This window comes from Arachis hypogaea, chromosome 7 (genome assembly GCF_003086295.3).
Source record: "Arachis hypogaea cultivar Tifrunner chromosome 7, arahy.Tifrunner.gnm2.J5K5, whole genome shotgun sequence".
NCBI classification, from domain to species: Eukaryota; Viridiplantae; Streptophyta; class Magnoliopsida; order Fabales; family Fabaceae; genus Arachis; species Arachis hypogaea.
This window is the reverse complement of record NC_092042.1, coordinates 70,667,641-70,694,250: the sequence shown is the minus strand read 5'-3', so window position 1 is coordinate 70,694,250 and position 26,610 is coordinate 70,667,641. Positions and strand designations below refer to the sequence as shown.

Sequence of the window (26,610 nt, the reverse complement as noted above, 5' to 3'; positions counted from 1 at the left end):
CTCCACCTCACTTCTAATCATGATGGAATGAATCATGATGGCTCTCTCAATGGTCACCTCTGACCAATTGCTAGTAGAGATGATGGAACGTTGGATGAATTCCAACCATCCTCTAGCTACAGGCTTGAGGTCAAGCTTTTTTAGTTGGATAGGCTTGCCTTGAGTACCCCTTTTCCACTGAGCTGCTTCCACACAAATGTCTGGAAGGACTTGGTCCATCCCCTGATCAAAATTGACTCTCTTAGTTTAAGGATGTGGGTCTCCTTGCATTACTGGCAAATGGAGTGCCAACCTTACACTTTCCGGGCTGTAATCAAAGGGTCGCCCTCAGACCATGGTGCTCCAATTTTTGGGATGTAGGTTCACACCAGTGTCATGGTTTTTAGTGACCCATGCATTAGTATAGAACTCTTGCACCATCAAGATTCAAACTTCTGGAATAGGATTGGTTAGGACTTCCCAACCCCTCCTCTAGATTTCTCATCAGATCTCTGGTTACTCATTCTTTCTGGGCCTAAAGGGGACTTCAAGAATCACCCTTTTTCTTTGCCACTACTCTATAGAAGTGGTCTTGATGAGCTTTGGTGATGAATCTCTCTATCTCTCAAGGTTCAGAGGTGGAAGCGACTGCTTTTCCTTTCCTCTCTTTAGAGGATTCTCTGACTTTGGGTTCCATAAGTGTGAATGGAAAGAAAAAAGCAAGGCTTTTCCAACACCAAACTTAAAAGCTTTGCTCGTTCTAGAGACAAATATGAAGAAAAGAGTAGAAATCCGGATGCGTTAGCCAAACTGCCAGGAATCTAAATGGTCTTTTGCCTTTGTTTATAGGAGGAGGAGGACTGAGTTGGAGACAAAGGGGAGTGTGATCCGATTTGAAACTGGGTAGGTGTCTGACCTTCGATTCAGGGAAGGTATTATGCTATTCTAGATTGCAAAGAGCTCTGTCTAACCACTCTACTAGGTTATCCCTTTTCTAGGTAAAGGGCCAACCATAGTAACCTAGGTCAAAGAGGCAACAATCCGAGCTACATGCTTGAAATTCAGAGTAGGCACCTCTGGGATTGCTTCTAGCACTACCTTTCCTTTCAAAATCCTTGAGAATAGCATTGAAGTCGCCAATGAGACACCAGGGTTGGTTAATATTGCTGCTTAGATCGCGAATCTCATTCCAGAGAACTCTTCGACTCGCCCTCTGTGGGTTACCATATATGGCCGAGAGGAACCAGGGTTGTGACTGCCTCTGCTTCAATTCCAGGTGCACCATTTGAGAGCTATGAAAAGTGATATCCATATTCCAGGAAGATTTGTCCCAAAGGCACCATATGCCACTAGAGAACCCTCTAGCATCCTCAATGAAAAAATTATCAAAAACTAGCATTATATTCTCTTTTAATGTCTTCAATAAGCGCCGAAAAAGTTTTACTCCCTACTCCTCTACAATTCCAGGCAATAACATTCATGATGACCCTAGAAGAAAAAGAGAAGGGTAGAAACATACCCAAGTTCAGTTTCGGGATTTGACCTCAGCAGCCATCATCGGCGAGTCTAGCATAACATCATCTCCATGTCTCGATGAGTTGCTATCAGTGTTACATATATACTCTGGCAAGCTGTCTGGTGGTTTTTCCTTCCGCAGAGAGCCTCCCTGGTTTCTCTGCGCTCCTTCATTCATGAAGTTCTTTGGCAATTGGGAAAGGAAACCATCCCTTATCACATGCTCCTCCAGCACATTCTTCACAATTTTCGATGCTTTGTGGGATTCATTTTGTTCTTGCTGTAGCCTCCTGATATTATCGAGCATTTCGGCTTCTAAAGCCAGAATTTCACTAATTTCTTGTTGCTGAACGTTGTCACTGGGGAGCTTTAGATGAGCTTGTAGAGATTTTCTCCTTTCTTGCAGCATATTTCACTTTGGGCTTCTGATTTTTAATGATAGCCGGTGGCCCATTAGGAACATTCTGCTTCTTTTTTTAATTTTGTGGGCTTTTGCCCGCTCTTGACCTTAAAACCTTTTGGGCCATTTGGGTTTTTGACCCACTCTCCTTAGGAACATTAGGAAGCCTTGGTTCATTAGTGCGTGTGTACGCAAAACCCCCATACTTTTTGTACAGCAGTAGTACCAGTAATACTGGATCGTCCAAGTAATACCTGAGCGAGTCAGGGTTGATCTCACGAGGAATGTGGCTTGAAGTAAGCTATGATTGTCTTGCAGTTCTTAGTCAGGCAGATCAGAAGGTTGTTAGATTAGAGGAAACTATTCATAATTTGTATTTGTAAAACAAGTATTGTCAGTAATAGGAATAAAGTTAAGAGTTGGAGTTGCTTTGTCTTTCTGAACTAACTCTAGTACAACTGTCTTATTTGCTTGTGAATGATCTTCTTCTATGGCAGGCTGTAAGTGATCAAAGCCATTGCCCTTGGTCATTGATCTACTATGCTACAGAATAAACACCATTGGCCGTGGTCATTCAATCTGATGAAGGGTGAAGTGCTTAGCAAGTCATTCTCTTGGCGATCCTACTCAAAATGCCACAGACAAGGTCAAATCTTCTGAATTAGAGAATGTTGCTTCTTTGGATTCTAGCCTATACCACGGAGACCCTAATCTCCCCGGAGATCGGCTGAACTGGTGTATCGAGAAGTCCCCAATAAAATCGTGGATTAACCTTCTGAGAGATGTATAAACATAGTTGTTGGCTCGTGCTTTTCCTTCCGAGTATTCACACGAACCCAAGTAGACGTGGGTGTTTGTCAGACACGTTCATCTTAATGTGATGAATAAAGCTAATTGGTTAGATCATCATATTCACCATGATGAAGATCGGGATATACATCTTAGAGATAGATCAAACACGGATCGAAGAAGAAATAATAGTACTTTTATTAATTCATAGGACTCAGCAGGGCTCCTCCCCTCAACCTAGGAGGTTCTGAAACTCATACTGAAAGTAAAAACAAAGCAAAAATGTGTATGATGTGTGAAAGGTTCGAAAATCCCCCATAAATTACATAAACATAAACCCTTAAATACTAAACAAATGACTAGTAAGAGTAAAACAGTCTATTTAGTGCTAAAATCCACTTTTAGGGCTGAGCTTTGATGAGATCCATGTGAATTGAGGTCTCTTGAGCGTTAAACACCAGCTAGGGGGTCCTCTTTGGGCGTTTGTACATTGTTCTCTGCTCTTTGGGTGTTGGACGCCTAGAAGGGGGCAGGAAGCTGGGCTTGGATGCCAGTTTTGGGCCTTCTAATTCGAAGCAAAGTATAGACTGTTATATATTTCTGGAAAGCTCTGGAAGGCAGCTTTTCATAGCCATTTAGAGTGCTCCATTTGGACTTCTGTAGCTCCAGAAAAGCTCTTCCAAATGCAGGAAGGTTAGATCTGGACAACATCTGCAGTACTTTCTCTATCTCTGAATCAAACTGCTGCTCCAGCTCCTCAATTTCAGCCAGAAATTACCTAAAATTTCTCAAAAACACAAAACTCAGTAGAATCCAAAAATGTGAATTTAACACTAAAACCTATAAAAGCTTAATAAAAACTAAATAAAAATAACTAAAAACTATATGAAAGTGATGCCAAAAAGCGTATAAAATATCCGCGCATCATTCATCTAGCCTGGTCTGTTGCTTTTCCCTAAAGTGGTTAGTATTCATATCCCCTTCAATTTCGGCATCCTCATATAGGATATTATAGTGCGATCCTATTTCATTTAAATGCCCCGTCTTAGTATCTCCCCCTTCCCTAACTGTAAGGGCTTCCTTTCCGATGGCAACTGATTTCTTCCCCATAATTAGTCTTTCAGGTTTTTTCCTTATTTGTCACCTCACCATCATCCACGGTCCAAAATCTGGTGGCCTTTGATTACGCTGTGATTCCTGCACTATATCCATATTTTTCGTATTGATTTAGTCCATCAACGTTGCTGTATTTTTCTCGCCTGAGTTAATCCCCTCACCGGAATATTCCTCCGCCCGGTGATTATTGTCATCAAAAATGTTCTCACTACATTCCTCCGATCTGTGGCTATATAGATCACATGCGAAGCAAATAAGATGAAGACCTTCATATTAAACATTCAATGTGCTGCCCAGCACCGAGATACGAGGGATCAATTTCTTTCTAAGATCAATTTCTACACAGAGTTTCGCAAATTTCCCACAGGATTAGATGGACGTTGCTCTATGAATCTTAAGCATCGTTCCTAATGTTGAACTAAATCTCCATAGGAACCGATGGTTATAGAGTACGATAGGTAAATTCGGGATTCGGATCTAAGCCGCGATCTTCTTTACTTCTCTTTCTGATTCCAAGAAGAAAGGTCTCCACCTTTGGACAATCAAGTAATGTCCAGCTATCATCCACGACCCTCTTGTGAGCGCGAAGGAGTAGTCCTCCTCATCTGAAAAATGAACCAAGAAATAGTCACGATCCATATTAATGACATTAATCTTACCTTTCTTTACCCAGTCCCTTCCGAGGCGTTGCTCCATGAAGCCGAGATTTACTCGCTTTCCCAGAACTTTGACAATGAGTGAAGCATGCCAGGGCTTGCACCAGTCATCAAATTCTTCCTTTGTCACTTTGATCTCAGGGCAAGGATCAAAGGGTTTATCTTCCCTTTGCAGATTTTCCTTGTCCATATACTAGCGATCCTCTGGATTCGGCTCGCTCTCATTAGAGTTTAGAGAGCGCGGGCTTGAGTCTTTATCCATAGTGCCTAGGGTTACCAAAAGGGAGTCTCTATATGAGACTTTTGGCCTTGTCGAGTTATTTGCATCATTCCTCGTCATGGGATCCATCTTTTCACCCGGTTGGTTAAGATCAGCCTCACGAGTTTTGACCTTTTCGGTACTTCGTTGCATTAGGTCATCCTCCTCGGATGAAACCCTAGCAGAGCTCTCATGTGCCTCCGTCAATTGTCTCCCTTCCAGGTTTTTATTTCTAAAATATCATTATTATGCATAACTGTAAAGATAACTTCAGTTAACGGAACCGTAAGGAACCCTAAACCCAGCTTCGTCAGCAGAACTGGCACCGCCGTCCGTGGTTGTCGGTGTCTCCGTGGCCTTCTCCTTCCCCTGTCCCAAACCCATACGGCCAGACCTTCTCTTCTAGCTCGGCACGTCGTCCATTCCCCTGGTGACTTCGCTGTTCGAGGCTTCGAGCTACTTCACCGTCGTGTCACCGTCGTGTCTTTGTCGTGTCTTCGTCATCTCACCGTCGTCGCCCTGTTCTCAATGGAAGGTTAGTGGCACTGTTTAGCGATTTTCCTTGATGCTCTGTTGAGGCTGTTTCAGTGTTTTGAATTTGATTTTGATGGTGTCTGATCATTGATTTTGGATTTCTAAAACTGAAATTAATTAATTTGTGATCAATGTTTTGAATTTGGAATTTGTAATCTTTGTTATGCACTTATGCTGTTGTGTCGTCTAGGGGTTTTTGAGTATGGTGTTTCTGAATTTTTGTTGAAATAGTTATTGATTTCAGGGTTTAGGAGTGATTATTTGTTGCTGGTATTTAATTTTTGTTGTTGATTCTTTTTTATTTTAAGTTTTGTTAAGTTCTTCTTTTGGTATTTGGTAATTTTTGTTGCTGATGTTTTTTTATTTTTGGTTCTGTCAAGTTCTGCTTTTGGTATTCGGATTTGATTTTTAGGCGGATTCGTATACTTCCAAGAGGGAATAAAGTAAACTGCTTGTCAATCTATTTGTCTCTTGGTGATAATGTTAATTTTCCTGCTGGTTGGTGCAAAATTTGTGAATCAATTAATGGAAAGGAAATCATTATTCAAATTTTGTGCTGCTACTCATTAATTTTGTGTTGTTGCTGTGTTTTTAATTTCTGGAAGTTTTTTTGATATTTGGTTATTGCTGCTAAAATGAAAATCAAATAATTACGGAAATTTTTGTACTTCTGCTCATTGATTTTGTGCTGCTGCTATTTTTTCAATTTCTAAAATTTTTGTTGAAATTTTTTTACTGCTGCAAAAAATAGAAATCAAATCATTATTGAAATTTTTTATTTTTGTTTATCTTTAGTGATTTCAGGTTTAATGCGGTTACTTTATGCTCTGTTTAGTGTCTTGTTCATGGTATTTTTGATTGAGTTTATCATTTGAGAGCTGCTGTTAGTGTGGTTTGCAACAAGTTCTTGCGAATTTTCATGATTGATAAATACTTATGTTGGTATTTAATATTTGATATTTCTTTTTAATATTTAAGTTGAGTTTATATTTTGATAAGATCATATGGATTTGGTTGAGAATATTTTATGTATTGTTTTAAATTTGAAAAGTATTTTAATATTTATATTAGACTATTATTATTTTAGAATGTCTATTTATAATTTATTTATTATTTTATTCTAAAACAGTTCTTCTAATTGAACTACCAATTAAATTGATTGGACTAATAAACTAATAATTAGAATGATTTAATAACTGATTCGATTTTCAGAACCTTACTTCAGTCGATTTAATAGACTACAAATCTACAATAATAAAGTTAATAAATCTATTAATCTACAATAATAAAGTTAATAAATCTATTGAAGTTGAATGTGAATGTTTATAAAAGGTTATGGCGCAAAGTCAGATCCAACTTTCAAGTCTAATAGCTTTAAGTATAACTTATAATTATTAAATTAGAATTAATGTTATATATATATATGTTATAAAAATGTGATTTTAGTGGTCGTAGCTATAGTGTTAATTGTTATCGGGCCAATTTAATAATGTTTATGAGTTGTTGTCTAAATTTTATCTAATTTATTATTTTAGTAAATTTTAATTTTTAAAAATTATTTATTTTTATATTTTTTAAATTAAATATTAATTTTTAAACTTTTTTAGTAAATTAGGTACTATGTTTTAGACACTATGACATTCACCTAATTATAATATTCCTTTACGTAAAGTAAATACTCATCGATGTAAAGTTGTGAAATCTAATTGTCAGTGTTAAGAAATGTAACGTTATCGAAGGTTTTAAAAATCGAACCGAATCGATTGGTTCAATTCGATTAAGCGAAAACCAATTGTTTAGTCGGTCCGGATGACATGTAGAACCTCCTTGTATAAAAATGATCTAAAAATCGGTCGAATTAGTAGTTAATTGAAAAACCGTCTGAATCGTCAGTTTTATAAGTGTTATTGGTTCGGCCATAATGCTTAAAATGATGCCGTTTTAATGTTTATAAAGAGCTGGGAAGGAGCTGTTGTTGTCGATGATGATAGACTGTGGGTGCCGTCGCCGGTTGTGGGAGGTTTGCAGCTTGGCCCCCATCGCATCGTTCCTCTTCTCCTTGCCGTCGCACGAAAGTCTGGGTCTAGCTCGTGGCGTCGCTGTCGCCATTGCCAGTCGCGAAGGGTTGCTTGGTACTCGTCCCTTCGATCTCTCTCTCTCTCTCTGTCTCTCCCTCTGTCCGAGCTCGGTCGTCTCTGTCGCGAAGGTCTGCTCTCTGTCCGAGGCTCCGAGCTCACGTCCCTTCCTCCATCGTCGTTACTTCCCATTCCTTCCTTGCCACCGGTAGGCACTGCTGCTTCAATTTATTTTTTCCTGTTTTCTACTTTTGTTAATAATACTGATTCTGAGTTGCTGATTTTGTGGAATAATGGTTGAATTGAATGATTCGGTTGAATAATTTTACTGAGTTAATGTTGTTGATGGTTAATTTTTTTTTGTTGTATGTTGAAGATGGAAGAATCACGAAGTTCTCAATTTCAAGTTCTAAGATTCTGAGTTGAGTTTGTGTCCTAGATTATGAGTTGGGATTGTGTTTTTAGTTGGGGTTGTTGCTTATGTGATTTTGAATTTAGTTTCGATGCTGAGTTTGGATTCTTTGCTTAATTTTTCGGGTTTTGGATTCTGAGATGTTGTTGATACTTGAATAGAAGTCTTTGTTATAATTTTTTTGTGATTTTGAATTCTTTGTTGCTGATGGTTTGAGTTTTTGCTTAAGTTTGTGTTTTTGGTTGTTGCTAATTACTTGATTATTAGAAGTTATTGTTAAATTTTTTTATTCTAAACTTTTGTTGTTGATGTGATGAGTATTATTGCTGTTTACTTTATTAGAACTTAGAAGTTAATTAGAAATTTTTATTTTGTGAAATTTTAATGATAAAATATGAACAAGTTATGATGTAAAATTGTATCACTTTAAATTTTATTAATTTATAAATTATTGAATTTGAATATTTGATATTGTATATTGAATTTTGAATAATTTTATTATATATTTAATTAAATTGATTCAACCAGAAATCAACTCCGATAAAACGATTGAACCATTGAACTAGTCACTCAACCGATTCAATGACCGATTCAGTTCTCGCAACCTTGGTCCCCAGTTCCAATTACAATTCCAGACGATGGTGGTGGTGGGACTTGCCATCATTCTCTCAAAGGCCTCCATTGATTTCTCTTTGGCGCACTACTCCCTCCATCACCACCACCGCCACCGCCTCCTCCTCCTCTCAGCAACAAGACATCGGTCTCTCTCTCTTTCTCTCTCATGCATTCATTCAAACATGTGGTCTGGATGACATTTTTGCTAACATATATTTGTTATTTGTTATTATGGCTGGACAGAGGCAGGCATCTTCTCTCTCTCTCTCATGTATTCATTCAAACATGTGGTCGGGATGACATGTTTGCTAACATATATTTGTTATTTGTTATTATGGTTGGACAGCGGCAGACATCACAATAGGCATTGATTCGTCCTCATCCTCAATAAGCCCAAGTTTCGGAAGACTGAAAGCTCAGAAAGTCAAAGCTCTCGTCCACAGGTCTAAGCAGCACAGAAACAGAAGCACTGATCGACCACGTGATTCATCGCCAAACCCTCGTTCCAGAGGAGGATGGGGGGACGTTATAGGATCCTTCCATTCTCTTAATTCTCAGGAGCTTGCTCCCGACACCAGCTTCTTCAGTGTCAAGTCCTTCAGGGAACTAGGCTGCGCTGACTACCTCATCCAATCACTCCAAAAGCTCTCTTTCCTGCGCCCTTCCAATGTATAGGTACTTCTTTCATTGTTGTAGTGTGGCTCTTCATTTATTCAAAGTGTTATGTGAATCATAGTTACATAGAAATCTGGCACGGGAACAGTATTCAGTACACATTATGCAATAAATAAATATTTTATGTGAAAAATATACACATATTCAGTTACGCAGATGAAATAGTACGTGGTATGCGTGAATTATTATGCAATAGATTATCTAATTTGTGAATTCATGTAACTATGATATAAATTGTAAACTCTGTTGCTTTTTAGTTTTTATGATGTGGATGATTTCTATACTCTATAATTTGATTTCGTGTAGGCCATGGCATTTGCACCTGTTATTGCTGGAAAGACTTGTATTATAGCTGACCAAAGTGGTTCTGGAAAGACTTTAGCATATCTTGCACCAATAATTCGGCGTCTTAGGCAAGAAGAACTAGAAGGACAATGTAAATCCTCTGCTCAAGCTCCTAGAGTTGTCATACTAGCACCTACAGCTGAATTAGCTTCCCAGGTTGTTTTGCTTCTCCTATTGAGCCCCACTAAAACAAATATTCACTTTTAAGTCATTGGACCACTTTTAACATTTTTTACCATGTTAAAAACATAACAGAATAGGAGAACAAGAAAGTAGCCCATGTAACCAGAAAGGAAGATTACCTTGTTTCTACATTATTGTTTAGAATCATGTTGGTTATTCTAGGACTTGTCATAAGCTTTTAGTTATTTTTTGGATAATTTCAAAATGAGGTTACAAAAAAATCCAAAATAGTTTCTACTTGGGATTCAAAATATGTCTCATTATTTCCCATGATAGTATTTACTTTTTAGCATTTGAAACTCAAGCCCTAAAATCATAATACTTGTGGATTACGAGTATGCAGGGTCATACCAATCATCTGACTACACAAACACAAGTTTAGAAAAAGATGTGCAGGATCATCATTTGTAGGTCTTAGATAATTGTTGATCATTGTCTAGATCTTTGCTTCCATTTAAATCTATGGTTGTCACAGGTGGCTTGCAACAAAGAACTCAACTGGAAACTTTACAACAGGGTGTTGATGTATTAATAGCTACACCTGGCCGTTTTTTGTTCCTTTTGAAGGAAGGCATCTTGCAGTTAACAAATCTAAGATGGTAAAAGCTGATCTCGTTTCGATTGAATTATTAATTAGCGTTGGTAATGTCAATATTCTGCTATGTTGGTTTTATCATTGAACTAGCAGTGATGCCATTATTAATGCCATAATTATGATTTTGCTGACCTAACGCACGATTGGAGTTAGCTTAATCTGCTATCAACATGCATAAAGCATCCAATATGTGGAATTTACATTCTGTTGGTGTTGAAACTTGAATAATGTTTAATATTTGGAATAGATGTAAACTTTTCTATTTCAACACTTAAATTTTTTTATGTTTCCAATACATCGAGTAATTCAAAACCTTAAAAAATTTCCATTATTATCTTCTTAACAAACACCCTTAGAATATCTTTTAGCGAAGTCCCTAATAACATGTACTAGATTTCTATGCCTTTTAGTTCCACTATGAATATTTGTAGAATTAATGATATTTTGTTTTCCAATTGTATAATTTGACCTAACTATAATAATTTTTTGCGGTGTTGTTTTGGGTGAGATATATATTCTCTTTGGTGATGAAGATTTTGAAGTGGCTCTTCAAAGCTTGATCAATTCCTCACCCATAACTACAGAATACTTATTTGTGACTGCAACTTGGTGTACGAAATTGTGATCACACTTTTCACAACTCCGCACAACTAACCAGCAAGTGCACCAGGTCGTCCAAGTAATACCTTACGTGAGTAAGGGTCGATCCCACGGAGATTTATGGCTTGAAGCAAGCTATGATCATCTTGTAAATCTCAGTGGGACGGATTCAAATGGTTATGAGTTTTTAATAATTAGAAGATAAATAAAACATAAAATAAGATAGAGATACTTTTGTAATTCATTGGTAGGAATTTCAGATAAGCGTTTGGAGATGCTTTATTATTCCTGAACCTCTGCTTTCCTATTGTCTTCACCCAATCATGCGTGCTCCCTTCCATGGCAAGCTGTAAGATCCTCTCAGTGAAAATAGTCCTCTACGGTTTCTGTACGTCTAATCAACTGTCAGATTTCTCGTCTCGGATGAAAAATACCAGGTATAGCTACCGCATGGGTAATCATCTGTCTGTTCTCGCTAGTGTCGGAATAGGACCTTTGTCTTTTTGCACACTATCACTACGCCCAACATTCGTAAGTTTGAGGCTCTTCACAGTCATCCCTTTCCAAATCCTACTCGGAATACCACAGACAAGGTTTAGACTTTTCGGATCTCAGGAATGTTGTCCATTGTTCTAGCCTTGACGAATGAATTTTTGATGGTTTAGAATTCACAAATGAATTCTCGTTGCAAGTATAGTTTCTAAACCAATCATTAATCCTTTCATACAAAAAGTTGTTTGTCACTAAAACAAACCCCTAAATTTATAAACCGAAGTATTGAAACCTCGGGTCGTTCTCCCTAGGAATTACAATAGAGTGTCTTGTTATTGGTTGTGAGTTATTTTGGGGTTTTGGATAAGAAACATGAAAGATAAATGGCAAGAAAGTAAACTAATGGCTAAAAAGGTCTTGGCAAGGGTTGGTGGTCAAGGATCTCTATCCTAATCACTAACCACAATATGAGAATTGGCAAGGATTAATCTCATTAAATCATCCTCTAACTAGTAGTAAAGGAAAGTCAAATGAGCTATATCAATCCTAGTCCATAAGTCCTAACTCTCCACTAATTCAATTAGTGAGAACTAGAGTCAATGGCTCCCAATCATCAATCACTTGGACATTAGTAACTCAAGAGGTCCTAAGTTACCTTTCCAAGCCAAGAGTATAAAATCCTACTCTAAAATCCAACCAAGCATTTCATCAAACACTTGGAAGGCATAAAAGGAAGACATAGTAAATCAACAACAAGAACAAAATCTAACAACAATTATTGAAAGGAATTAACAACACAAATCAAAAGGAACACAATTATTATGATTTACCTTGAATTGAATTGAAAGAGAAAGGAAGGAACAAAAGTGGATCTACAATCAAAGTATAACAACAACATAAAGGAAATTACAACAAAAGAATAGAGGAAGATGAATGTAACAACAAAGAATTGAAAAGATAGAAGTAGAAGAAGATGAATTAAGATCTAGATCTAAGAACTAATCCTAATCCTAATCCTAATTCTAGAGAGAAGTGAGAGCTTCTTTCTCTAGAAACTAATTCTAACTACTAAACTAAACTAATGGTAACTAACTTGTGTTTCCCTCTTCACTCCTTGGGTTAAATAGCATCAGAAATGAGTTGGATTGGGCCCACAAGGCTTCTAAAATCGCTGGCCACGTTTTGCTTCAAGTGGACTAGGTGGCAGCAACGGCGCGTGCGCGTACTATGCGCGTGCGCGCCACCATACTTGTAGCAACTATGGCAAATCTTATATCGTTTCGAAGCCCCGGATGTTAGCTTTCTAACCCAACTGGAACCGCATAATTTGGACCTCTGTAGCTCAAGTTATGGTCGTTTAAGTGCGAAGAGGTCGGCTTGACAGCTTTCCGGTTCTTTCATTTCTTCATGAGTTCTCCAACTTTTCATGCTTCTTTCTTCATTCCCTTGATCCAATCTTTGCCTCCTAAACCTTAAATCACTTAGCAAACATATCAAGGCATCTAATGGAATCAAGGTGAATTAAATTTATTCATTTTAAGATCTAAAAAGCATGTTTTCACTCTTAAGCACAATTAAAGGAGAAGTTATAAAACCATGCTATTTCATTGAATAAATGTGGGTAAAAGGTTATAAAATCCCCTAAAATCAATACAAGATAAACCCTACAAATGGGGTTTGTCAAGCCTATACCACGAAGATCCTAATCTCAGATTCAGATGCTCTGTTGTCAGGAGAGATGATGTGAATCGTTGATTAGAGACCCAATAGAATATACTCCAGCTGTCGTCCAATGACTACGTTGAACATCATGTAAACCGCTTTGTGGTTGTCAGACACGTAGATCTTAGCTAAGCGAGTACTAAAGATAGAGGGTGATTGTCACGGGTCACTCCTTCAGCCTGACTTAACTGAATTAAGTACAAGAGTAAATCTTGGAGAAGAAGTAGGCGTGAATTGAATGAAAAACCATAGTACTTGCATTAATTAATGAGGAACAGCAGAGCTCCTCACCTTAATCTATGAGGTGTAGAAACTCCACCGTTGAAAATACATAAGAACAAAATGGTCTAGGCATGGCCGAATGGCCAGCTTCTAAAAAGGGTTTGAAGAACTCCCAAAAGGTCAAAGACACCAATACAATAGTAAAAAGTGCTATTTATACTAAACTAGTAAACTAGGTTTACAGAAAATGAGAAGATAGTGCAGAAATTTACTTTGGGGGCCCACTTGATGTGTGTTTGGGCTGAGCCTTAAAGCTTTCACGTGCATAAGCCATCCTTGGAGTGTAACTCCAGCTTTGGTGCCAGTTTTGGCGTTTTACGCCAGAAAAGGGTCTTTGGTGGGCGTTTGGATGCCAGTTTGGGCCATCAAATCTCGGGCAAAGTATGGACTATTAAGCATTACCGGAAAGCCCAAGATGTCTAATTTCCAATGCAATTGAGAGCGCGCCAATTGGGCTTCTGTAGCTCCAAAAAATCCACTTCGAGTGCTGGGAGGTCAGAATCCAACAGCATCTGCAGTCCTTTCTCAGCCTTTGAATTAGATTTTTGCTTAGGTCTCTCAATTTTAGCCAGAAAATATCTGAAATCATAGAAAAACACACAAACTCATAGTAAAGTCCAGAAATGTGAATTTTGCATAAAAACTAATAAAAATATACTAAAAAGTGACTAAAACATACTAGAAATTACCTAAAAATAATGCTAAAAAGCGTATAAATTATCCGCTCATCACAACTCTACCAAGAGATGTTTACATAAAACTGGTTGAAATTTTTCCCGATTATGAAATGATCATGGGACCTAGTATGTGGTGCACGAAATTATGATCATCAACAATGGTGCCAATAGACTTGGTGCTCTCAAACGTGAATCACACTTTGTCACAATTTCGCACAACTAACCAGCAAGTACACTGGGTCGTCCAAGTAACACCTTACGTGAGTAAGGGTCGATCCCACAGAGATTGTTGGTATGAAGCAAGCTATGGTCATCTTGTAAATCTCAGTTAGGCGGATTCAAATGGTGATAATGGTTTTAGAACATAAAGATAAATAAAACATAAAATAAAGACAGAGGTGTCTAACAGAGAGATAAAGCGCATACTGCAAAAGGTAGTCAAGCCTCATAGGAAGGATTAGAGCATCAGGCTCCAAGACGCACTTTGGGCATATCGGACAGCATACAAGACACCGATTGGGATGAGTCCTTTCTGCTTGGTTTATGGAAAGGCATGTCATCTTCCAGTTGAGTTAAAACACAAGGCCTTCTGGGCGGTAAAGGAATGCAACGTGGACTATGAGAGTGCCGGAGCTGAACGGAAGTTGCAACTACAAGAATTAGAGAGCGTTCGCCTTGAGGCTTATGAAAATTCGAGGCTGTATTAAGAGAAGGTGAAGGCTGTGCATGACAAGAGCATTAAGGGAAGAGAATTCCAACCAGGGGACTTAGTCCTATTTTACAACTCCAGAATGCGACTCATGCCAGGCAAGCTGAGATCAAGATAGGATGGTCCGTATCGAGTAGAGAAGGTGAAACCATACGGAGTCTTTCACTTGAGCCATCCTTCAAGCTCTGAACTTATCAAGGTCAATGGACATCGCTTGAAGTTATTCCATGGTGAAAAGATGGCGAAAAACCAAGAACTAGAGATCTTTCTCTTGGAAGATCCTCCCACAGCAGAAGACTGAGCTAGTGGAGCGTCCAACTTAAGGACGTTAAAGCAAAGTGCTGGGTGGGAGACAACCCACCATGGTATGATCGTTCCTTCCCCTCTCCTTATCCTCCCTTGTCAATAACTCTTCTCAGTACTAATACCTATCTTTTGCATCTCATCCACATACTGCATATTGCATATTTCTACTTAAAAAAAAGAAGAAGAGAGCACACGACACGACAGTGTCGATAACGCGTCCGCGTCATAGGTGCCCTAGACACGAGAAGAAAAGAAACAGATAGTCACGCGAAAGTGTGGCTCGAGGCATGCCTGTGGCACAAATTGTTCCATGCAACCGCGCCGCCCACGCGTCCGCGTCATGTGGGAAAAAGGTCTCCCACGCGTCCGCGTCACCCACGCGAACGCGTGCCCTATAATCGACGTAAAAAGGGGTGTATGGCCGAGAGTTGAGCTGGACTTGGGCTGGACTCGTGCTAAAGGCACAAGCCTTACCACGCGTCCGCGTGCCCCACGCGTCTGCGCCATTTTATCAATCTAGCCATCCACGCGATCACGTCCACCACACGATCGTGTCACCCTAAAATTTGGCAAAACATTATTTAAATAGAGAGTTGTGCGAGCACGAAGTTGCCCTCGCGCCACCAGCGCAAATCATGTCACGCGTCTTCGTGACCAACGCGTCCGCATGACCGACGCGTCCGCGTCATTTCATCTGCGGGCTTTCCACGCAACCGCGTGCCCCACGCGTCCGTGTCGCTTGCGCCGCCCAACTCATTCAAATCTGCCAGATTATCTTTTCTTTTCTCATCCCATTCCTATTTTATTTTTTCCCCCCTCCTTCTTCCTCCTTTCTTTCTCTCTTCTACCCCCTCTTTTCTACCATCATTATCAAGGTTTTTCTTCTCTTCTCCCCTTCCTACTTTTTCATTCTTCTTTTTATTTTCATGTTTTCTTTTTTTCTTTCTCTTCTACTTTTCCTATCTATGTTTCTTTTCTTCTTCCTTCTATTGGTGTTGGAAATTTATTTGGGTCATTATTCTTATATGTTGCTTGTAAATTGTTTAGGACTTGTTTAACAATTATATATTAATTTTATAGGTTACTTGCATGTTCAAAATTAATTATTCCATACCTTATTTAACATGCATGCTATGTGTTTGTGAAAATGCCCATATAACATTTTGCACTATTTTTGGATTTCTTTCAATCTACTACTATAAATGCTTGCTTTTCACAACACCCTTTTTTTATATTTTATTAATTAAATATAATTGTTATTACAAGCATATTATTAGTTGGAAAGACTTGGTAATCTAACTTGGACATTGAATGCTTGATCTATGCTACTCGTGCCCTTGCCGACATGCTAATAAACACCTGGCATTTAACTGTCTCCACATGCACTTGCTATATTTCCGTTGTTGATTTGGCACATGTAAGTCATGACCATGTGTTCACATCATTATCCTTTCCTGTGCATTGATTACCACCTTTCTCATTCTTTTCCTTGCTATAACCCTTAAAATATTCATGTCTTTACTCGTTTCCTTTCAGGATGGCCACCAAGAAAGGCAAGGAGAAAGCTACCCCAAATCCACAACAAGAAAAGGAACAAAAAGAGCATTAGTGGCAGAGCCTTCTTCAACTGCGGTTAAACCCTCAACAAAAAGAATTAAAAGGATTATAAAGGTTGATGAAAAGGAAAAAGCATTCCCAGCAAAAGACACTGCACGATTTCCCAATCGCTACTGTGAGCAGATGTTCCCCATTCTGGCAGCTCAGAATTACAACAATGAACATCTTCTTATCCTTCCACCTCGTATTGCCACATTTGTTGAGCCACAAATTGCACAAAGACATTAGGGATTCCTCCAGAGACTGCCACGACAGGTTAATTTTTCTTGGGTAGTTGAGTTCTACTCCAATTTCCACCTGTCGACCCTGTAGTCTGTTTATGTCCGTCAGAAGCAAATCCCCATTACAGAAGAGGCCATTCAGCAAGCCTTAGATCTTCCCCCCACTCTAGAAGGACGGTATGCTTTTCAAGAAGCCTCACTCAAGCGCCAGGCGTACAAATTTGACTGGGACGCTGTTCTCAGAGTTATCGCACAACCTGGCAGCAAATGGATCTTCGGACACCATCGTTCCCGTCCTAAGGGAATCTCGGCTTCCGCACTTACCTTAGAGGCTCACGTATGGGCACAGATTATGTTCCATTACGTCTTTCCGAGCATTTATGAGTCTTCCTTCACCGCAAACATGGCCGTTCTACTATGGTGCATCCTCACAGACCAGCCTCTAAATCTACCAAGACACATCCGGAAGGCTCTGGGACACGTGCAAATCGCGGGCAACCTTCTTTTCCCCGTCTTGGTCTCAGATATTATCTCAGCAGCCGGAGTCTCCTACAGAGCTGGGGACACCAAAGTCATACTTCCAAAGGGATGATCAGTACGTCCCTAATGGGAGATATCTCAGGCCACCACTTGCCACTACCAGCCAGTCCACAAAAGATGCTGCAGACATTCCACCATCTACTAGTTAGCTGCTGCATCAAATACTGAAGAAGTTGGACCAACAAGACCAGAAAGCAAAGCTCCGAGAGTGTCATAACCACCGTCGATTCAAATACCTCAAAGAGCTACTCACAGGCAACCACAGACCTGATGAGGACCCAGGCACTCCGGACTTCACTTCCTTTACCAGCACAGGGAGCCATGACGGTCCCGACTGTGGAGATACTACCACCAGCCCACCCTTGTTCCTAACAGATAGCACCGAGGATGGTGCAAAGCCTTAAGTGGAGAGGTTGGTCAGTACCTGACTTCCGGAGGTAATTCTTTCCCCCTTAACACCAACTTCTTTTTCTTTAGAATAGGATAGATTGCATATTAGTAGGTTAATTGCATGCATGTTCTACCTGATTGAAAAGATAATAAGTTTCTTTTAAGACCATATATTTTTTTTGAAAATTTCACTAATTTAAATCAGAACATTTATGTTAAATTTGTTCGAAGTTGAAATTGGAACAAGATTTTTGAGCTAAAAAAACACACAACCCGTGAGACTTTGAGCCTAAATACATGGTTACACTATTTAACCATAAACATTTTTTTCTCATGTGTTTTCTTCTCTATGATTGTAATATGAATTTTATTTTATCTTATATGTCCAATGTTAATGTGTTATGTGCATGCACATGATTGAGGCCATTGTTTGTTTAGCTCACATATCCCAAATAAGCCAACCTTTTAATTACCTTTGTTAACCACTTTGAGCCGTTGTTAATTCCATTTATTATATATTTTACCACATTACTAGCCTTAAGCAGAAAAATAATGAAAAATCCCAATTGAATCTTTGGTTAGCCTAAGATATAATGTGTGTTAACCAAGGTTCTGAGAACCGGACCGGTCATTGAACCGGTCAAGTGACTGGTTCAGTGGTTCATTGGTCTGACCGGGGTCGAACCGTGGTTAAACCGGTTTAATTAAATATACAGTGAAATTATAAAAAAAAATTCAATATACAAATCACAACATTGAATATAGCATTGAAAAAAAATCCAGAATCTAGAATCCAAAATATTCTATATAACATTCAAAATAAATAAAAAACTCAAGCAGATTTTGAGTGAACATCGGATTGCAAAAGAGCCTTTTGTACTTTCTGTAACAAACAAACCACATAAGCAACAATCAGCATCCATTGAAAACAAGATCATTCATTCATAACAAAGTTCTGTTATAGGGTTTGGACCAATAATGGGCCTGAACACACACTTTATCAATTGACATAGAAAATTATCTACCGTAGTACAAAGTATAGCAATGCTATTGCACACTAAACAAATTGAAAATTTCTGTAAAACGCAAATAAAAAATCCAAATTTCTTGTATAGCATTATGTTGTTGTTGATGATCATTTTGTGACTGTTCCATCTAAATTGAACAGCGCAGAATTGAAAACAAAATGAAATAGAAGAACAGAGCAGAGCAAAATTCTCAAATTCAACATACATCAAATTAATTCTCAAATTCAACATGCAACAAATTTATTTAACGTTTCATTAATGATATAATAATTGATATATTGCAGAAGAACAGAAGCCAGGAATAAAAACAGAATATGAACACAAGAAGTCAAGAACAGAAGCCCAGAACAAAAAATGAACAGAAGAACAGAAGCCAGAAACAAAATAAAAAAATTACAGGAATATAAACGGAAGATCAGAAGCCCAGAATAAAAAATGAAAACAGCAAGAAGCCAAGAACAGAAGAAAGAGCCAGAAACCAGAACTTACTGCAAGATGAAGTAGAGAACAGAAGGCCAGAAGCTCGAGCCTCGAAATAGAGAACAGAACCGTGAGCGACGACCTGCGGCGGTGAGCGATGACCCGCGGCGAGCCGCGACGGTGACGAACTACCCGCGACAGTGACCCTCGATTCACGGTGTCGGTTCTCCTTTGCATGCAGAAGCTCCAGCCTAGAAGAGCTTAGGGTTGGGACTTTGGGAGTGGGAGTGTTCTTGCCTTCTTGGAAGAGTTTAATTGATTAGTGATTAGGGATTTAGGGTTGGCTGCAACGCATCCTTCACTCTTCGGCATTTTTTCTTTTCTTTTTTTAAAAAAAACCAAACGACGCCGTTTTCATTGACTGGGGAAAAACCGGTACTTGAAGAAACCGGGCCGGTTCGTCCGGTTTACCGGTTAACCACCGGTTCGACCGGTTTTCTGATCGGTTTTTGGCAGCACGGTTTTATAGGTGGACCGGACCGGTTAGGTGACCGGTTTCCAGTTAACCCGTTTGAACTGGCCGGTCCGGTCCGGTTTTCAGAACATTGGTGTTAACTAAGTATGGGAAAATTGTGGGAATAAAGGGTAATAGGAGAATATGTCATGATGAAATAAGGGAAAATTGGGTACCTATTCATGTGAAACCATAAAAGAACATTACAAATCTATGTGCATTGATAAGCTATACAAAAAAAATTAAAAAAATTTCCTTTATGTTAGTAAATAAGGGGACAAAATCACCCCAATGATAAGTCAGAGTTTAATAATCAATGCACATGTGATAAAATTAAAATAAAGGTTGATGCATGAATATGGAATGTGAAAAGGAGATTTTGGATAGCTAAGATGAATGTTAAAATTATATAGAATATATGTATGTTAGGTGAGAGCTTAGGTTAATTAAAGATTCAATGTATAAGCTCACTTAGCCATATGTATATCCTCACCTTTACCTTAGTCCCATTACAACCACGAAAAGACCTCATGATGTTTGCATGGGCATTTTAAAATTGTTGATTGGTTAGGTGAAAAACAAAATTTTTGAAAGGCATGATTAGAGAAGGATAGAGTGATTACCCCATATACTAGAGATGATTAGAGTGCACACGCACCAACAGTAAGGGTTCAATGCTCAGTCCTGTATTCCCTGCTTTCACGAGCTATCTTCTTACAAATTTATCTGCTTTTACAATATGAATTGAATTAGTGAAATCTGCCCCCATGTTTTGTCTTAGAGAACTTATCTATTTTTAATCATGTAGACAAAATCATATAGTTGCATTCATATGTATATAGGTTGCATTGCATGAGTCTTACATGTTCCTATTCATTCATATTTATCTCCTTCAACTTAGCATGAGGACATGCTAATGTTTAAGTGTGGGGAGGTTGATAAACCACTATTTTGTGATTTATATTGTGTTTAATTGTGTGGTTTTATCATGTCTTCGCCCACTTATTCATATGATTTGCATGTATTTACAATTCCTTCCTAAAAATATTCTATGATTGAAAACATGCTTCCTAAAGACCTTTTGGTTGTATATTTTTATTTTCCTTCGTACCATTCGATGCCGTGATCTGTGTGTTAAGTGTTTCAGGTTTCATAGGGCAAGGATGGCGTAAGGAATAAATAGGAAGCATGCAAAAATGGAAGGAACACAAGTAATTGAGGAGATGACCAGTGAGAAGTCACGCGGTCGCATGGCTCACGCGACTGTGCGAAATGAAAGAAATCAGAGTGACGCATTCGCGTGCCTGACGCGACCACGCGGATTGGAAGCTGCACGAACGACGCGAATGCGTGGACGATGCGCACGCGTGGTACGAAAAATGCTGAGTGACGCGATCGCGTGGACGACGCAGCCGCGTGACGTGTGCGATCTGCAGAATTACAAAAGTCGCTGGCGGAGATTCTAGGCCGCATTTCAACCCAGTTTTCGGCCCAGAAACACAGATTAGAGACAGGGAATATGCAGAGACAGAGGAATAATTGATTCCACACAATTTGAAGTTTTTAGATCTAAATTTACTCCTCCCCTAGGTTTCTCACTTGAACATTCATAAATTAGGATTTTGAAGAATTTTGCCTTTAGCTTCTGAGAAGAGTCTACCTCCGGTACTGGTCATCATAATTTGTTATTTACTTTTCATTTACTCTTCCATATTCTTAATTTGTCCAGAGTTGACATTGGATTATTTTTCATAGTTTATTAATATAAGACTATTTCTACTTTTAATTAATCCCTTTCATTATTATTTATTATGTATTCTCTTATTTCTCCCATTGATTTTGTGAAGTCTACAATTACGATTACGGAGTCATCCCCCAACTTGATTGGGAGATGATTAAAAGGAGAACTTTGAGTTAGAATACTCAAGAGTTCAATTGTAATTGGTTCATTGTTGGTTGGCTTGTTAATCACTAATTCTAATCCTTCCCAAGGGAGAGGATTATGACTTGTGAATAGAAGTTGACTTTTAATTTGACTTTCCCTCATTCGTTGAGGGTTAACTAAATGTAAACAATGACTAATTATTAATTGCTCTTAATAAAATTCTAACAAGGATAGAACTTCCAATTAATCTTCTCTCGGTTAAGATTTTATTTAAATCATATAAATTCTCTAATTTAATTTTATGTTCATCAAATTTAACACCCGTTTTGAAAACATCTGATTGATAAAATAGCACATCTTCCTGCAACTCCTTGGGAGATGACCTGGGACTCATACTCCCAGTATTTTATTTCTAAAATTTGTGACAACCCTTGTCTAAATTGACGAGTAGATTTTTGCCGGTTAAGAACTGTACTCGCAATGCCATTTTTCTAATTAATTCTTAATCTGCCAATTTCCGCTCACGTCAAACACCATGCATGAATTTTTCGAAAAAATGCATAAATTTTAAAAACATGCAATTGACAGCAAACTTAAAAATTGACACTAGACTCAAACAAGAAACACAAAATATTTTTGGTTTTTATGATTTTATTAATTTATTTTTTTTGTATTTTCGAAAATTTCTTTTTTGGAAAAACGAAAACAAATAAAAAAAATTTTGAAAGATTTTTAAAAGCTTTTTGAAAAGAAAATTACCTAATCTGAGCAATAAGATGAACCGTCAGTTGTTCAAACTCGAACAATCCCCGGCAACGGCGCCAAAAACTTGGTGCACGAAATTGTGATAATCAACAATGGCACCAATAGACTTAGGTGCTCTCAAACGTAAATCACACTTTGTCACAACTTCGCACAACTAACCAGCAAGTGCATTGGGTCGTCCAAGTAATACCTTACGTGAGTAAGGGTCGATCCCACGGAGATTGTTGGTATGAAGCAAGCTATGGTCATCTTGTAAATCTCAGTTAGGCGGATTCAAATGGTGATAATGGTTTTCGAATATAAAGATAAATAAAACATAAAATAAAGACAGAGATACTTATGTAAATAATTGGTGGGAGTTTCAGATAAGTGCATGGAGAGGCTTTTATCCCTTCTGAATCTCTGCTTTCCTACTACCTTCCTTCAATCATTATCACTCCTTTCCATGGCAAGCTATATGTAGGGCATCACCGTTGTCAATGGCTACTTTCCATTCTCTCAGTAAAAATGGTCCAAATGCTCTGTCACAGCACGGCTAATCATCTGTCGGTTCTCGATCATGTCGAAATAGAATCTAATGATTCTTTTGCGTCTATCACTACGCCCAACAATCGTGAGTTTGAAGCTTGTCACAATTATTCAATCCCTGAATCCTACTCGGAATACCACCAAACAAGGTTTAGACTTTCCAGATTCTCAAGAATGGCCGCCAATAATTATAGCTTATACCACGAAGATTCTGATTAAGGAATCCAAGAGATATTCATTCAATCTTAGGTAGAACGGAGGTGGTTGTCAGGCACACGTTCATAAGGACGGATGATGATGAGTGTCACGGATCATCACATCCATCAGGTTTAAGTACGAATGATATCTTAGAACAAGAATAAGCTTGAATTGAATAGAAGAACAATAGTAATTGCATTAAATCTCGAGGTACAGCAGAGCTCCACACCTTAATCTATGGTGTGTAGAAACTCCACCGTTGAAAATACATAAGTTATGGTCCAGGCATTGCCGAATGGCCAGCCACCTGAATGATCAAAAGACCGAATGGTCAAAAGACTAGACACTAGTATAATAGTAAAACGTTCTATTTATACTAAACTAGCTACTAGGGTTTACAGAAATAAGTCTAAGTGCAGAAATCCACTTCCGGGGCCCACTTTGGTGTGTTCTTGGGCTGAGCTTGAGCTTTACACGTGCAGAGGCTTCTCTTGGGGTTAAACGCCAAGTTGTAACGTCTGTTTGGCGTTTAACTCTGGTTTGTGACATGTTTCTGGCGTTTTACTCCAGAATGCAGCATGGAACTGGCGTTGAATGCCAGTTTGCGTCATCTAAACTCAAATAAAGTATGAACTATTATATATTTCTGGAAAGCCCTAGATGTCTACTTTCCAACGCAATTAAGAGCGCGCCATTTGGTGTTCTGTAGTTCCAGAAAATCTATTTCGAGTGCAGGGAGATCAGAATCCAACAGCATCAGCAGTCCTTTTTCAGCCTGAATCAGATTTTTGCTCAGGTCCCTCAATTTCAGCCAGAAAATACCTGAAATCTCAAAAAAACACACAAACTCATAGTAAAGTCCAGAAATATGAATTTTGCATAAAAACTAATAAAAACATCCTTAAAAGTCGCTAGATCCTACTAAAAACTACCTAAAAATAATGCCAAAAAGCGTATAAATTATCCGCTCATCAGTATGCACCGAATAAGCCCACGCCTTGAAGAGGTACATTCTATTTGAGAAAACTGGAATCAATATTCCTGTATGAGTTTTGCATGAGAAACCATTGTTGGACTGTGACTTGTTCTTCAGCTTTATTTACTTTTTTCTGTGATATAGGATATGTCACTGTAGCTTCAAAAATATAAAATTTGTTTCTTTATATTCTAGAAATGCTGGTTAATTTTGGTGTCCAAGCCATGTAACATATAATGTCCTTTATAAATCATATTATAAACTTATAATGCAAGTGATATTGCCAATATAAACATGATTGATAATTGAATCTTGTACCATTTTAAAGAATCATAAAATTCTCGGTAAATGCCCATGCTGATTATTTTCTTGTTTGTTCAGATCATAGTAGATTGCAGTGAAGAAGATGGGCAAGCAAAAACTACTGATATAGGATTTCTGGACAAGAAATCTGCTCTTTTGCAGCTTGCAGAGGAATGCCCTGTTCCAAGAACTATTGTGTTTTGCAACAAAGTATTCCAATTCCTATTTATACAATATTGAATGTTTGTTGCACTTGTCTTTTTTTATTTATTTTATTTGGTTTATAATTATCTGGAAATAATTTGCTGATTGAAACATGCAGAAAAGTTGAAAATGCATTGAAGCATATAGATAGTAAAGGTATCAGGCCCTTGTGCTCCAATTGATGATTTCAGAAAGAGAGAGAGTTTGTTCTCAATTGTATTGAAGTATGAATGATGCAGTTACAACAGATCGATTAGAGAGACATTGTTATTTATAGAGTTATTATTCTAACTGACTCTCTAACGAATTCCAATAACAACCTAAAGCTGACTCAGCACTATAACTAATTTTCTGATGCAATGTATAACTAACTACTCTTTTTCACTTATACTATCATGCCCCCTCAAACTCAAAGGTGAAAGAAGTTCAACTTTGAGTTTATTGCGAAAAGCCAAAAACATAGCGAACAAAACAACCTTGGTCAAGACATAAGCCAATTGAGCAGTACCAGGAATGTGATGAACTTGGAGCACACCTTTGGTGACAAAATCTCTAAAAAATGGAAATCAAGCTCAACGTGCTTGGATTTTGAATGACAAATGGGGTTTGCAGCTAGCAAAACGGCACTCATATTATCATAATAGATCTTAGGGACGCTCGGCAACATGTCCCGAAGCTCTGCCAACAGCTTCCTTAGCCAGATCAGATCGACAACAGCTAAGGCAAGGGATCGATACTCAGCCTCGATACTAGAACGGGCCACCACAGACTGCTTCTTCGAAGTCCAGGAAATCAAATTATTGCCAAGGAACACACACATACGACTGGTGGATTTGCGATCATTTGGATCACTTCCCAATCAGAATCACTATAAGCAGTGAGAGACAAAAGAGCAGCTTTTGTAAGTGCATGCCATAGTCAGTAGTGCCCGCTAAATACCGAAAAATGCGTTTGACCGCTCGGCAATGCTCCTCAGTTGAGGCATGCATGAATTGGAAAAATTTATTGACACAGTAAGCAATCTCAGGCCATGTCACTGTGAGATATTGCAAGCTGCCCACAATAGTTCTATACAAGGAGGGATCATCAAAGGATGGACTGCCGGTGGCCAAAAGTTTGAGGGTTGATGGAAGTGGAGTAGCACATGACTTGCAATCATCCATCCCTGCTTTGACAAGCACATCCTGGACATATTTCTCTTGATTAAGGAGGATGCCCCCTTCAGCTGAGCGAGTGACCTGGATGCCAAGAAAATAATGCAAGGCTCCCATATCTTTCAAGACAAATTGAGAGTCAAGTTGACTAATGACACCATTAATATCAGAATGTGAACTGCCAGTGATGATAATGTCATCAACATATATCAAGATAAAAATGGTAGAGGTAGGGGAGAAACGAGTCAACAAAGAGGAATCAGATCGGGCAGGAGAGAAACCAAGTGCCTGCAACGTCCTCATAACCTTAGTGTACCAAGCTCGAGGGGCCTGCTTGAGACCATACAATGCCTTAGTCAACTTGCACACCATGGAGTTGTCACCTTGCTCATACCCTTTTGGCTGCTGCATATAGACATCTTCAAATAAGTCACTATGGAGAAATGCATTATTCACATCCAACTGCCGAATTGGCCAGGACCATGAGAGAGCAAGTGAATGAACCAACCGGATCGTAGTTGGCTTTACTACTGGACTAAACGTCTCCTTATAGTCCACACCAGGACGCTGATGAAAGCCCTGGGCAACGAGCCGAGCTTTATACTTGTCAAGAGAACCATCAAGATTATACTTAACCCGAAACACCCTTTTCGAGCCAATTGCCTCTCTATCCACAGGCAATGGCATCAATTGCCAAGTATTATTCCTGATCAATGCATCATACTCAGAATTCATGGCTGCTCTCCATTTAGGATCTGCAAGAGCTTGTTTGGTTATACGGGGTTTTAAAGAAACCTGAAGAGCCCGAGGTTTACGAATGCCTGCCTTTCCTTGGGTAATCGTGGGATGAACATTCTGAACAGACGGAGGGGGATTAGAAGGGAGAATGATATCAATATCTAAGGTTGGGATAGTGGTGCACGAAATTGTG

General features: G+C 38.7%; 1 protein-coding gene across 4 annotated transcripts; it reads left to right on the top strand.

The window, feature by feature from the left end:
- The first annotated feature begins 7,023 nt into the window (after positions 1–7,023).
- On the top strand, positions 7,024–21,456 carry LOC112703362 (uncharacterized). Of its 4 annotated transcripts, XR_011864112.1 has the most exons (7): positions 7,024–7,531; positions 8,264–8,495; positions 8,697–9,019; positions 9,332–9,526; positions 10,029–10,152; positions 16,473–17,751; positions 19,017–21,456. XR_011864112.1 is itself a non-coding variant. In XM_025754782.3 (5 exons), exons 2-5 carry the CDS (start codon positions 8,318–8,320, stop codon positions 10,083–10,085), a joined length of 753 nt encoding a protein of 250 aa, XP_025610567.1. In that variant the 5' UTR covers positions 7,024–7,531; positions 8,264–8,317; the 3' UTR covers positions 10,086–10,416. The 4 variants fall into 4 exon arrangements, 1 of the variants encoding a protein (XP_025610567.1); XR_003811205.2 differs by having other exon boundaries at positions 16,473–19,876; XR_011864113.1 differs by having other exon boundaries at positions 7,700–8,495; positions 16,473–19,876.
- The last annotated feature ends 5,154 nt before the right edge of the window (positions 21,457–26,610 follow it).